This window comes from Microcaecilia unicolor, chromosome 5 (assembly GCF_901765095.1).
Source record: "Microcaecilia unicolor chromosome 5, aMicUni1.1, whole genome shotgun sequence".
Lineage (NCBI taxonomy): Eukaryota > Metazoa > Chordata > Amphibia > Gymnophiona > Siphonopidae > Microcaecilia > Microcaecilia unicolor.
In genome coordinates, this window is record NC_044035.1 from 255,745,373 (window position 1) to 255,759,330 (window position 13,958).

At 48.0% G+C, this 13,958-nt stretch overlaps 1 protein-coding gene across 1 annotated transcript in view; it reads left to right on the plus strand.

Annotated features, from left to right (window-relative positions):
• The window catches only part of SPAG17 (sperm associated antigen 17), a 994,731-nt gene that overhangs the window by 622,513 nt on the left and 358,260 nt on the right, over positions 1-13,958 (plus strand). The window contains exon 26 of the mRNA XM_030205033.1: positions 1,865-2,043. Within this exon, the coding sequence (XP_030060893.1) occupies positions 1,865-2,043 (179 nt within the window). The remainder of the gene's footprint in view (positions 1-1,864; positions 2,044-13,958) is intronic.

Sequence of the window (13,958 nt, forward strand, 5' to 3'; positions counted from 1 at the left end):
TGGAATTTTTTTTAACTTTGTCTATAATAAAACACCTCTGACCTAACTTTGATAGTCCAGGCATTGGCTGTCTTCCGCCTGAATTACTGTAATACATTATGTGTAGGCCTTTCACTTTACCAATTGTGAATATTGCAACAGGTGCAAAACACTACAGGGTGTTTAATGACAAATACTAATCTGCATGATCACATTTGCCTTATGGTCTTTGCTTTGCATTGACATCTGGTGCTACAGACAGTTGAATGTGCACACCTAAAACACGCATCTACACTGCCGCAGGCCATTTTTCAGCGCGCCTTTTTAAAAGAGCCCCTTAGTAGATTTATTTTCAAAATGGATGTTTTTCTCACAAATGGATGTACCACCGCACATACACTGGTGCCTTCCCGCCCGATGACTGAGGGATCTGAGATCGTCCATCTTTCGTTTCGATAATACGGTCGGGGACGTCCAAATCCTGAAGTTTAGGTTGTCCTTAGAGATGGTCGTCCCTAGACTTGGTCATTTCTGATTTTCGGCGATAATGGAAACCAAGGACGCCCATCTCAGAAACGACCAAATGCAAGCCCTTTGGTCGTGGGAGGAGCCAGCATTCGTAGTGCACTGGTCCCCCTGACATGCCGGGACATCAACCGGGCACCCTAGGGGGCACGGGAGTGAACTTCATAAATTGCTCCCAGGTACATAGCTCCTTACCTTGTGTGCTGAGCCCCCTCAAAACCCACTACCCACAACTGTACACCACTACCATAGCCTTTACGGGTGAAGGGGGGCACCTAGATGTGGGTTCAGTGGGTTTCTGGTGGGTTTTGGAGGGCTCACATTTACCACCACAAGTGTAACAGTTGGGGGGGGATGGGCCTGGGTCCGCCTGCCTGAAGTGCAGTGCACCCACTAAAACTGCTCCAGGGACCTGCATACTGCTGTGATGGACTTGAGTATGACATTTGAGGCTGGCATAGAGGCTGGCAAAAAATATTTTTAAAGATGTTTTTTTAGGGTGGGAGGGGGTTGGTGACCACTGTAAGTGGAGGTCATCCCCGATTCTCTCCAGTGGTCATCTGGTCATTTTGGCCACCTTTTTGTGTCTTGGTCGTAAAAAACAGGACCAGGTAGAGTCGTCCAAGTACTCATCAGGGACGCCCTTTTTTTCCATTTGGGTCGAGGACATCCATGTGTTAGGCACGCCCGAGTCTTGCCTTCGCTACACCTCCGACACGCCCCCGTGAACTTTGGTCGTCCCCGCGACGGAATGCAGTTGGGGACGCCCAAAATCGGCTTTCGATTATACCGATTTGGGCGACCCTGTGAGAAGGACGCCCATCTTCCGAATTGTGTCAAAAGATGGACGTCCTTCTCTTTCGAAAATGAGCCTGATAGTCAAGAGCATCACAAACAATAAAACTGTTCTTCAACCATGAAACATCATAAAACAGATTGCTCCTATCTATAAGGAACAGGTTTTTTTTTCACAGGATGAAATAAAACTACAAAGAGCAATGGTTCATGTAAAGAATCTTGTTTTGCCACAGTGATATTATAAATTTGGATTTTGATATTTTTAGATTTGGATTACTCACCTCTCTGATCCCAAGGTGAGTGCAGCCAAGCACAGTAGGTATTTCCCTGTTTCATAGGGCTTTTGCATGGGAAAACTACTTGAAGAAAAAGCAGGTGCAAGTTTACGTTGATATGTTGACCCAGAGCTATTTCAAAAGTATTGGTGCTAAGTCCTTAGGTAAAACTTACCTTTAGACGTTGCACTTGTGCAGATACTTGTAAAATTGTCCCTATTTGAATATGAATGAACTGCCCATTTAATTGATGACACACTTTTTTTATGTAATCTGCTTTTTTGAAGATTTGAAATCTGAAGACCCAGAATTAAGTTCAAAGCTATTAATAAGGCAAAGTTATCCCATGAAGGTGAAAAATTCACAAGTGAGCAAATCTGTGAAGAACCCTATTGTGGTGGAGGTATCAAGGGTCATTACCAGCTGTGGGACCGTAGTCAAATATATGACAGATGGATCTACACAGGTAATGGATTGTATTGGAGATAATGTACTGAGGGAAAAAATGAAACATTACATAAGTACATAAGTACATAAGTACATAAGTAATGCCGCACTGGGAAAAGACCAAGGGTCCATCGAGCCCAGCATCCTGTCCACGACAGCGGCCAATCCAGGCCAAGGGCACCTGGTGAGCTTCCCAAACGTACAAACATTCTATACAATCAAGCCATTGTGACATCACTAATGAGGTTGGCTCTTATTGGTGGAATGAGCCACTATGACATCACAATAGGTTAAATCACTGCTCTATGTAATAAAAGTGAGCCACGTAGAGGACATAAGTACATAAGTAATGCCACACTGGGAAAAGACCAAGGGTCCATCGAGCCCAGCATCCTGTCCACGACAGCGACCAATCCAGGCCAAGGTTGTTGCATTGCAATTATTCAATGACTGCTCTATTTAACTATTTTAGTTTTCTTCTGCTTTAAAAACACTAATAGAAAATTGTTTTTTTATGTAATCAAATTCCATCGTATGTTTAAAGAGTTCCTTGCCCCCAGAATTAAGAAGTGAAAAAGATTTTCTTAAATATTTAAAATAATTGAAAATCTAGTTATTCACCAACTACTCTTAATAACTTAGATTTGGTTATTTAGTCTTAACACTACTGATCTTTTTAAAATTGTATTTACATAGTAGATGACAGCACATGATATAATTAGTGCTATTATTTTTAATTCAATTTTCTAAGTTTTACCATAGTCTGTTAAGAGTTTTTTTTAGGGATTTTGTTTGCTCTCTCTTTAGAAACAAATGAATATTTAGCAGAAAGAGGCCAATATTCACTTGGCCATTTTGCAGGTAGTTACTTTGGGCTGAATACCTAGTCTAAAGTTAACCAAAGTTGTATGGTTCAGTTTAGACTCGCTGTTTGATCATCCAGGTAATTTTAGCCAGCTAGGGCTGAATATCCGTGCAGACCAGTCAAGGTTTAACAGTGACCGATGAATGCACCTCCCCCTCCCCCTCCTCCCCTACCACATTTTTTTTCTCTGGTTAAATAGTTTCATACGCTTCCATTTGCCTGGACAAAATTCCAATTTTGGGAACAATAATACAGATTTTTTATGTAGATAAATGTGTTCTTCCTCTGCATAAAAAGTGGTACAGTTAGGTTGAGGGAAGAAAAATATTTGCAGAAATGTCATTATGGGGCCCTTTTACTAAGCTGCACAAGGCACTAATGTATGCCTAACACAGCTTAAAATGTTGTAAACGCTCAGGCATCCTGTGCTAACTGCCAAATTAGCGTGTCAATCCAGGCACTAAAAAATATCTGCATTTTTTTAGAGTGGGTGTGCAAGTGTTTTCCTATTTGCATGATTTGTTAATCAAGAGCACTTCTCTGGAAGGAGCAGAAAGATTAGTATGCACAACCATTGGAGTGTTGGTTACTAATGTTTATCAAAAATTACTCCAAATCTGACCTAAGCATGTCATATCAATTCAAGTTCATAGAAGCTATGCCAGACATGACTCAAGTGACAGCCTTTCTTCCTCAGCAAAGGATCAGTAATTTAGTATCCGTGGAGGGGCATAATCGAAAGGTCGTCCAAGTATGAATTAGGACGCCCTTGCGAAGTCGTCCAAAATCACGTAGCTATAATCGAAAACTAATATGGACGTCCTTAGACATTCGATTATCGCAGTTCAAAACGCCCAAATAACGGCCGGACAAAGGGTAGTAAAAAGGGCACCTTTAGACATTCGATTATCGCCGTTGAAAATGACCAAATCTGGCCCGCACAAACTATACTCAAAACAGTGTACCTAGTTGTTCCGCAAGTACAGTGCATGCAGTTCCAGACATCCAGACACGGGAAATATGAGGAAGGTTCATAAGCGTCAAAAACAGGAGGATCATGCTGGTCCACCGAATATTCCTCATATTTCCTGTGTCTGAATGTCCGGAACTGCATGCATTGTACCTACGGAACATGCAGCTATATGCATATTGTGTATATGTGAAAAGGTTCGCATTCTTCATACCGATCTATATAAGGCAAGCTCCGCACGCATCAAGGGCCCGCAAGCATAACAACCATTCATGCACGACAGGGACGTCTATGCTTATGACGGCGTCCACGTGCTGACTCAGCCATATATGGGATGGTAATCCATATATGGAGCTGTGCACGAAACGACGTCCATCATGCGAGGGCGTCCATATAAGGTGCTTGTTTCCCGACGCTTATTCACTGAGAAATATGGAGGAGCTCCCTAGAGAGCCCAATTACAGTGAGGCCGAGAGCCTGCTGCTGGTGCAGCTGTGCCTTAGGCACCGGCACCGGCTGTTCATACACCACCACCACCTGCCCCCCCAGGATACAGGCAATGAGAGCCTGGTCCCACATAAGGGACAGGCTGCAAAGGTAAGTGTTTGTCCCCCCCCCCCCCAATCAGGTCCCCCTTCTGTAGCTACACATATAAGAGCTCCGTCATCAATGTAAGCACTAACTGGAGTCTGCATTCAAGGATAATGAGTAATATGTGTACATGCACAATCAGTAATAAAATGTATGTACTACAAAGGAACACCATTCCCACATCCCTACAATAATGCATACAAACGGTACTTTCTGGCCTCATGGCCACCTCTATGACATCATCTGTACCAATGGATTGTCATCGTCCCCCCACCCCATCAGTGGTGTGCGTGTGTGCTATTTGAATTCCAAATGAATTTGTGTGCTGAAGGCAAGAAGGGCCATTCCCTGACTCCTGCTGTGCAAACTTATATATTGCAGAAGATTCGGCATCCGCAGGGACCTGGAGTCCCTGCGCAGGAGGTTCTGGTGCGTACACCGCGAGAGCCCTGAGATCATCAGGGCAGTGCGATAGCGCCTGAGGGCTCGGCGTAAGTATCAAAAACAGACACCTGTACTCATTTGTAAATGTATCTATTGAATAATGCAAATGTACTGTACAATATCAGTTTCCATGTGGCTAATAGGCAACTAGTAAGTCATAAAACCTCTGTCCCAGATCAAGGCCTCAGGTTGCAGGTGCCCTCCCATGAGTGTGGCTGCAACTTCCAACTAACCTCTTCAGAGATGAATGAGATGACATGCCTCACTTTAGTATCCCCCTTTCTGGGGTGGGTGGATACTGTTTCCTGGTAGTCCTGCCTGAGGTCCTACTTTTAGTGGATGTCATTGCCTAATATTAAAGTTATGTTCTAAACCCCCCCCCCCCCCCCAAAAAAAAAAAAAAAACAATACAAAGAACAAAAACCGGTCAGCAAACCCTAGTCACATATCATAATGCTAACATGCTGGTCACCAATGAGTGTGGTCTGCCAACATGTCCTGTGTGTTCTGTGTCAGAGCAGCTTCCAGGGTTCCCTGTCATGTGATCTGATGCATCTCAGTCCCCATGGGTATAAGCCACCCCTCACCACACCTTTCCCCATCCCCCGCCTCAGGCCACCCAGCTCCTGCACTATGCAAGCCATGTTGCATGTGCTGATCTCAACCACAATCCTTTTACATACACAGGGCTCCAGCAGCAGCAGCAGCAGGAGGAGGCGGCTGAGGAGGACCAGCAGGCGGAGGAGGAGGAGGCGGCGACCGAGGAGGGCCAGCAGGAGGAGGAGGCGGCCGAGGAGGGCCAGCAGGAGGAGGAGGAGGAGGAGGCGGCTGAGGAGGAGGAGGGGGTCCTTATAATCGATGAGGCCATTATGGAGGAGCCCTCACCACCTGCAGCTCCATCCCCTGGGCCAGCTCCAGCCCTGCGCTTCCTGCAGCAGCTGGTAGATGGCCAGAACCAGGTGCTGCAGGAGCTCGCAGCCATAAGGCAGGGTAATGAGCAGCTCCACAGGCCACTGAGGGTGCTTCTGGTGCTGCTCATTACCCTGCTACAAAGGGCACTACACACAGAGCGTGGCCGCCCTTGAAAGACTTTGGGGGGGGGGGGTGGGGGGATTTGTAGGGGTGGGGGGGAATTGTGTCCCCACTTTCAATAAATATATGTGTTGTATATTGCATATAACAGGGTGCATGTGTCTGTACCTTGTGCATTACATATTATCAAATGCTGGTGTTGATGTGAGAGCAGGCAATATGCATTGCATGAAATGTGAACTGTGAAAGAGAAATTTGATGCATATCTGTGATAATTGTGCCCATACAGAAGGCCACCTGTTCATTCCAACCTGCATGGAATGAAGGGGGGTGCAGGGGGGTAGGCTGTGTGGCCGTTACTGTTGAGGAATACAAATGGCCATCCAGCCTCTCTCCCTCCCCCTTACCATAGAGCCCCATAGCACAGAGTGCTGTAAATAATAGATTTGTTGTCTAGCACTTGTGATCTGCCAAGTAGAAACTTGCAGATAACCCTAGGTAGCACATAGACGATGTTTGCTCTCTGATCACCAGGCACCCTTACCCACAACCACACCACATTGGTGGGGGCCACCAAGGAGCTACAAGCAGCTGGGTCATCTTTTCACATTCAATGCATCAACAATGGTATATAGTGCTGAGGAGAAAAGGGAATAGAGTGTTAAAAACATTAGATGGATGGTTACGTCAGCACAATTGCAATATAATACAACAGGTACAGAAGGGCACAGGCTAGCGGGACATAAATAAATATGTTTTTAAATATTTGGCTCACATTTTTCAGTAGTAGCTCAAGGTGAATTACATTCATGTATTCTGGGTATTTCTCTATCCCAGGATGGCTCTAACTTTGTACCTGTGGCCAAAATCACAAGGAGCAGCAGTGGGAATTGAGCTGGCAACCTTTGGATTACAAGGCTGGTACTCTAACCACTAGGCCACTGCAGCCAACAGGCTGTAGCCACCTGCAAGTAATTTGGGTTGGGACCTGTAACCACAAACCCCCTCCCTCACCATGACTTCAGGGCTCAGTAGGCAGTACCTGTGGCCACCTTGAAACTAGTTTGCAGGCTACATGTTAGAAATGTTGTTGTTCCATAACTATAGAGGATTGTAGGACTGTGTTTGATAATGTGGTAAAGACATTCATTGCATATATTAAGCCCCCTCCCCCTCCCAGCACACTTCAGAATGGGTGGGTACTTCATAAATGGGGACTGGGGTTCACCACATAAAGAAAGGTGGAACCTACCGGGAAGCAGTACAGCAGCTACAACAGCTGGAGCACAGCATTGAGGACCTACGGCAAAACCACACAGTACAGCCCTGATGGTCTCCAACCATCACTGCTACAACCACTGCACAGCAACCTGGTGAAAAGAGACGTAACAGTTGAATGCACAGTACATGACAGTGAATGGAGAGTCCTTGATCATGAGCAGAAACAGAAGAGGTGGCTAAGAAGTATGAGCTTACCTTCAACTTCTGTTTCAAGATTGTGTACATGATTGGTGTGTCTTTTATCTCCCGGACCAGTAACTCGATTTCTGGAGCAGTCAAATGACCCTTACCGGTGGGCGCTTGCTTTGGTGCCATTGTACCAATCTCTTCGCTCCCACAGACTGGCTGCTACAACCACGCACAGAGAATGGGAGACAGTAAGGGAGCAGCTCAAGGGATGTGGAAGAGTGCAAACGGAAGTGGTGGCTGCCGCAAAAATTAAGAACCCCCAAAATAAACAGGTGTACAACAGCATACAGTGGCAAACACAAAGGTTACTATAAGTGAAGCTAAAATGCTTTGAAATACCACTGCATAATGTAACAAAAAACCGGAAAGGTGCAAGCACAGAGAATGGCGTTTTAAAGGGCCATCAATAAAGGGCATGCCGCTGTGAACGCCCATAGTTCACCCATAATCGAAATAAGGTGGCCCAAATCGCTAGAGCAGCTAGGGACATTTAGGGATTTTGTGTATAATCGAAATTAGTCCACCCATCTCAGGCCTGCCTATCCCGTTCCTACATGGGCATCTCTGGCGAGTATTTAGGCGTTCTCCGTATTTTCGAACCTTATTCGTATCATGGCACCACGGCAGCCCCTGACCCGCAAGGGTAATTTTAGTGATGGGGAAGTGGAGCTACTGGTCCAGGAGATCGAGCAACGCCACAACAATCTGTTCGCTCCCACAGGCCAGCGCCTGGCTGCAAGTACAAAGCGCGAATGGGAGGCGGTAAGGGACCGCCTGAATGCAGTCTTCCATTGTGGGAGAGACGTTGAAGACTGCAAGTGCAAGTGGCGGAAGCTGAAGCGGGATGTAACATAGTAGATGACGGCAGAAAAAGACCTCCACGGTCCATCCAGTCTGCCCAACAAGATAAACTCATATGTGTATACCTTACCTTGATTTGTACCTGTCTTTTTCAGGGCACAGACCGTATAAGTCTGCCCAGCACTATTCCCCGCCTCCCAACCACCAGTCCCGCCTCCCATCACCGGCTCTGGCACAGACCGTATAAGTCTGCCCGTCACTATCCTCGCCTCCCAAACACCAACCCCTCTTCCCTCCCATTTGCTCCGCCACCCAATTTCGGCTAAATAGTAACATAGTAGATGATGGCAGAAAAAGACCTGCACGGTCCATATACATTGGCCCACACTTGATGACCCAGCAAAGAGATGGTGAGGAGGAATGGGATTGACACTGATGTGAAAGAGAGCCCCACAGGCAGCTGGGTAGAGGTGGTGGACGGAGAGCCAAGAGAAGGACACCGCTCACAAATTTGTGGACAAGCTGTTTGTTGTATATTTGTTAAAGTGAAGGACATTTGAGCATGTCTTGTGTTACTACTGACTTGGTAGACTGCCTAGAACTGCTTTATGAACCAGATTACTGGCTCCTTAAGTTTAATGCATGAGGAGGAAGGCTGGTGCCAACCTCGCAGCAAATGACACCGCGAACCTCACCCCCATGGAGCGCATGGTCCACGCCCTCTTACCTCAGGAGGGCATCCACGGGATCGGGTCCCTTGACACCTCTGCACAGCCTGAGGGCTCAGGTAGGGTGACCATTATGAAGCTGGGGTATCTGTTGTGCTGCACTACGTGTTACACAAGTGGGGGGCCAGGAGGAGGGAGGTGGGGGAGGAGTTTCAGCAATGTTTGTCTCTCACTGGCTTCATATCTAGACTAAAAGCGCACCTTTATGATGCTGTCTTGACCTCCTAACCACTACTCAGTTGCTCAGTACCCTTACTCACTATCCCCACCTTAGTAATTCCCTTACCTCTTACTTGTTCTGTCTGTGTATCTTAATTACATTGCAAGCTCTATTTGATTAGTGGTAGTACTCATGTGTGTCATAGGAGCAGACTCTGTGGGTGCTTGAGCACCCCCAATATTGAGAAAATATCATGTATGTGTCCAGGGAGGGGTTATTTCCACTGGGCTTAGCGCCCCCAATAATTGTTAACAGTTGGCTCCTATGGTGTGTGTAGGTTACTACTGTGGCACAACTTTGGGGCCCTTTCCCACTCCCTCCTCTTTTCCATCACCAAACTGTGCATATTTCCTTCCCACACCTCTGTGCTCTAGTCACTGTGGGCCACATGCATGAAACTTAAGGAGCCAGTAATCTGGTTCATAAAGCAGTTCTAGGCAGTCTACCAAGTCAGTAGTAACACAAGACATGCTCAAATATCCTTCACTTTAACAAATATACAACAAACAGCTTGTCCACAAATTTGTGAGCGGTGTCCTTCTCTTGGCTCTCCGTCCACCACCTCTACCCAGCTGCGTGTGGGGCTCTCTTTTACATCGGTGTCAATCCCATTCCTCCTCACCATCTCTTTGCTGGGTCATCAAGTGTGGGCCAATGTATATGAATGCTGAAAGACAAAAGTGGGTTATTTTCACCAACATACTTCCTAACCCTTGTGCTATACAGGTGATGACTCTGATGAGGCTGGCCCTAGTGGCCTGCAGTCCCACCAAAGCAGTACCGCAGCAGTAGAGGCTCTACCTCCACCACCTGCAGCAGCAGAAACAGCAGCAGAGGCTGTACCTCCACCACCTCCACCTGCAGCAGCAGCAGTACAGGCTGTCCCTCCACCACCTTTAGCCTTTGCTGATGAAGAGGATGAAGAAAGGTGGGCAGCTCGTCGCCAGAGGAGGCAACTACTGCGGATGGCCATTCAATTGCTGCGGCACAGTGTGCACTTGGAGGAGAAATTACAGCTGCAGCGGGAAGCACTCCAGGCGCAGCGCCAAGCCCACCAGGAACTGCTCCAGGCACAGCGCCAAGCCCACCAGGAGGTACTCCAGGCCCAACATGCTATGCTCCAGCAACTCCAACCACTGGAGCATAGCATCGAGGGCCTGCACCCTGACCTCACAGCGCCTACTCCAGCCGTGATGCAGCACCAACACCTGGCCTCCACTTCCTCCAGTGCCCAGCAACCACCGGCTAAGAGGAGGACCTTGAGATCATCCGCCTCCCCAGCCACTGGTGCAGCACCCACCACACCAGCTCCCATTCTGGGTCCTGTGCCCAAGTTACAGCCAACAAGGTGGCCGGACTTCCACACGGCAGCCGAAGCAGCAGGCTGTTGTGTGGATACAGAGGAGGAAAGTGGGAGCAGCCCATCAGAGGAGTCTGAACAGCCTTCCCCTGCAGCACCAGCTGCAAAGGGACACCATGGGAGGGGTAGGAGGGGACGGGGGAGGAGATGGGGAAAGTGATGGGACATGCTGGAGGGTGAGGGTTGGTGGGAGGGGGGATGGGGTGGTGGTGGTGGGGAGTGTTATGTAACTACTTATGTGATGTATAGAAAAAAATGTGCACTTACTCTCACAGAAAACTTGTGTTGATGAGTCTTTGTCTGGCTCTGACCCCAAGCTGGTGAGCAGTGAGCTCTGCTCTGTGGGCGGGAGGTGGAGGGGGCTCCTTTTCCTGCTCATCTGGGGCCTGCTCCTCTGGTGGCTGTGGCTCCTCTGGGAGGGCTTGTCCTCTGTGCAGGGCCAAATTGTGTAACATGCAGCAGGCCACAAAGATCTTGGCCACCTTTTGGGGGCTGTAGAGGAGCTCCCCTCCAGAACGGTCCAGACAGCGGAAACGGTTTTTCAATAGGCCAAAGGTCCACTCAGTGATCCCCCGGGTGCTCCGATGTCTCCTGTTGTATGTCTCTTCTGCCCCTGGTTGTGGGTGCAGCACGGGGGTCATGAGCCAAGTCCTCTGCAGGTAGCCTCGGTCACCTTTGGGGATAGGCAGAATGAGAAAGATGAATGTGTGTTGTTTGGAGCAGGTACTTTGTGGTGGTGGTGGGGGGGTTATAGTGGGTTGTGCAGGAACTATAGTTTGGGCAGATCCATGCTGGAGGAGTGGCCTAGTGGTTAGGTTGGTGGACTTTGGTCCTGCGGAACTGAGGAACTGAGTTTGATTCCCACTTCAGGCACAGGCAGCTCCTTGTGACTCTGGGCAAGTCACTTAACCCTCCATTGCCCCAGGTACAAATAAGTACCTGTATACAATATGTAAGCCGTATTGAGCCCGCCATGAATGGGAAAGCGCGGGGTACAAATGTAACAAAAACAAAACCTAGTAGCCATCCACCAGTGAACTCCCCTCGCTCAAACCTCTGGAAGATGCCCGAGTGCTGCGGGATATACGCATCATGAGTGAACCCTGGGTAGCGGGCACACACATCTATGATCTCCCCCTGGACATCACACACCACTTGCATGTTCATGGAGTGAAATGCTTTTCGGTTTCTGTAAGTGGCCTCTCATGCCTGGGGGGGGGGGGGGGGTCTCAATGCAACATGTGTGCAGTCAATCACACCTATGACTGAGGGGAAGTGAGCTACAGCATAGAAGGCAGCCATGTTGTTGTGCAGGGCCTGGGGGGTGCTGGGGAAAGTGATGTAGTGAGAGGCGTGAGTAAGGAAAGCATCCAGGAACTGGGTGAGACCTGTGTTAACAGCTAATACAGACTGGAAACTCTCACTGGCCAGAACAGAGAGAGATGCAGTGATTTTGAGGTGGGCAGGGATGGGGTTATTCCTAGGGGTCCGGGGCTGAAGGAGGGGTTGCAGCTGCTCACAAAGCTGCTGAATGGTCGCCCTATCGAATTGGTACCTTGTCAGACACTGCTGGTCAGTGAGGTCTAGGAAGGTGGTGCGGGCCCTGAACACTCGGGGCCGTGAGTACCTCCTGCGGTGTGTGGCTTCTTCCTCTAACATGCAAGCCACCAGTGAATTTAGTGCCTCCATTTCCCCACCAGTGCAAGTAGTAGTAGTCAAACAACAGCACCACACAGAATCTCACTCGCCAAACACACAGCAGCAGCAGTACAGGGAACACAGAGACAAACGGAGGTAAGGGAATCCAATATAAACGTGGGAACAGTGAATGGTGAGGGGAAGGGCTGATAGAGGATGGAGTAGTGGTATCCGGGTTTGGGGGCTAGAAGGGGTAGGGAAAGGAGGTGAACAGGTAAAACACACACGAGGCAGGTGAGGTTGAAAGCAGTCCGACTAGGGCACACAGACAAAGGTAACAGGTACTCAACACACTCAGCTTTGTCTGCAACCAACAATTCAGCTCTCCCAACAACGATCTCGCAACTCCACACAATCGCTAATGGGTCTAAAGACGACTTCCCCCTTACTCTGGACGCTTTTATTTCGGGTCTACCCAATCACGCCCATGTTCGCGCTCACGCAAAACCATTTCGCTATCCGTTATACGTTGGAGGCGGCCATCTCATAACGCCGCCCATAACACGCCCCCAACACGCCCCTTGTTAGGGCGTCCGTAGCTGGGCTTATGCGCGCTGAGGACGCACTGAAAGTCGTGTTTTGATTATTAGCTTTGGGCGCCCTTTGCTCATGGAAACGTCTATCTGCCTTTTGGGTCGAAATATGGGCGTCTTTAACTTTCGATTATGAGGCGGATAGTGGAACAAATCCAGTCAAGTCAGCAGGTATGGCCATTGGAGTTACTTTTGCTCTGTCAATGGCCCACTTATACGTGGTCTTTTTCAAAATCAGTCCAGTAAAAAGAGAGCCATCAATAAAATCTCTCTAAAAAACAAGAGAAAAAGGTTGATCCCTAAATAACTGTACAATCAACCAAATCCCATGTAATCCAAATCAAACATAGGTGTAAAAATACAAAAACCAAATAACTCCCATAGTTCCAAAACATATCGCAGAAAAAATTATTATAGAGTGTGCACACTAAATAAGCCAAAAATATCAAATGAACTTAGCTTAGAAAAAGGGGCAGGAAAACCAACACGTTGTCACTCTTCACAGATCCTCATCCTGTGCTGGGTTTTTCAACTAAAAACTGTTGAACCTCTTGGTTTAAATGTTTCAATTGAGTGGCAGGCTTTTTATTAAAGCACTAGTAAAACATGCCCATTTCAGGCGCAAATGAAATGGGCGCTAGCAAGGTTTTCCTCCCGAACCACCCCCCCCCCTGCTCACCCCTTCAGCGTTGTGAAGGCACTGACCGCCATTATTGCAGACCTCGTCAACGCACGCCAATGCCACCTTCAATGTGCTGAGTCGTTGGTTGTGAAGCCACTGACGCCATTGCTCCGCCCTCGACGTCATCACGTTTGACGCGAGGGCAGGGCCCCAACACAGTGATTTCGGTGGCTTCACCACCACGAACCCTTCGAACCGGAAGGAAGTGCCCGGAGGAACTGACAGTGACGTCAGTGTCCTCAGAACGTTGAGGGTGAGTTTTATTATATAGGATGTGGCTTTAAGGTAGTGGACGCTTCTGATTGGTGTTCCACTGAGGGCATCTGTTTTAAATTCGGCTGCCATTTTGAAGAAGTGTAAGATTTCGGTTCCACTTTCTGAAGCAGCAAGCAGTGTCTTCACGAAACAAGAGGCCTTGTTGGGGAATGTGGAGTTTGAGTGTTGCCTGGGGAGGAGCAGTGTGTGCCTAGCAGTTTTGATTCTGGATGGAGATCTGCATTTTTTTGATGGCTCTCTTTTTTTCTGGACTAATTTTGAAAA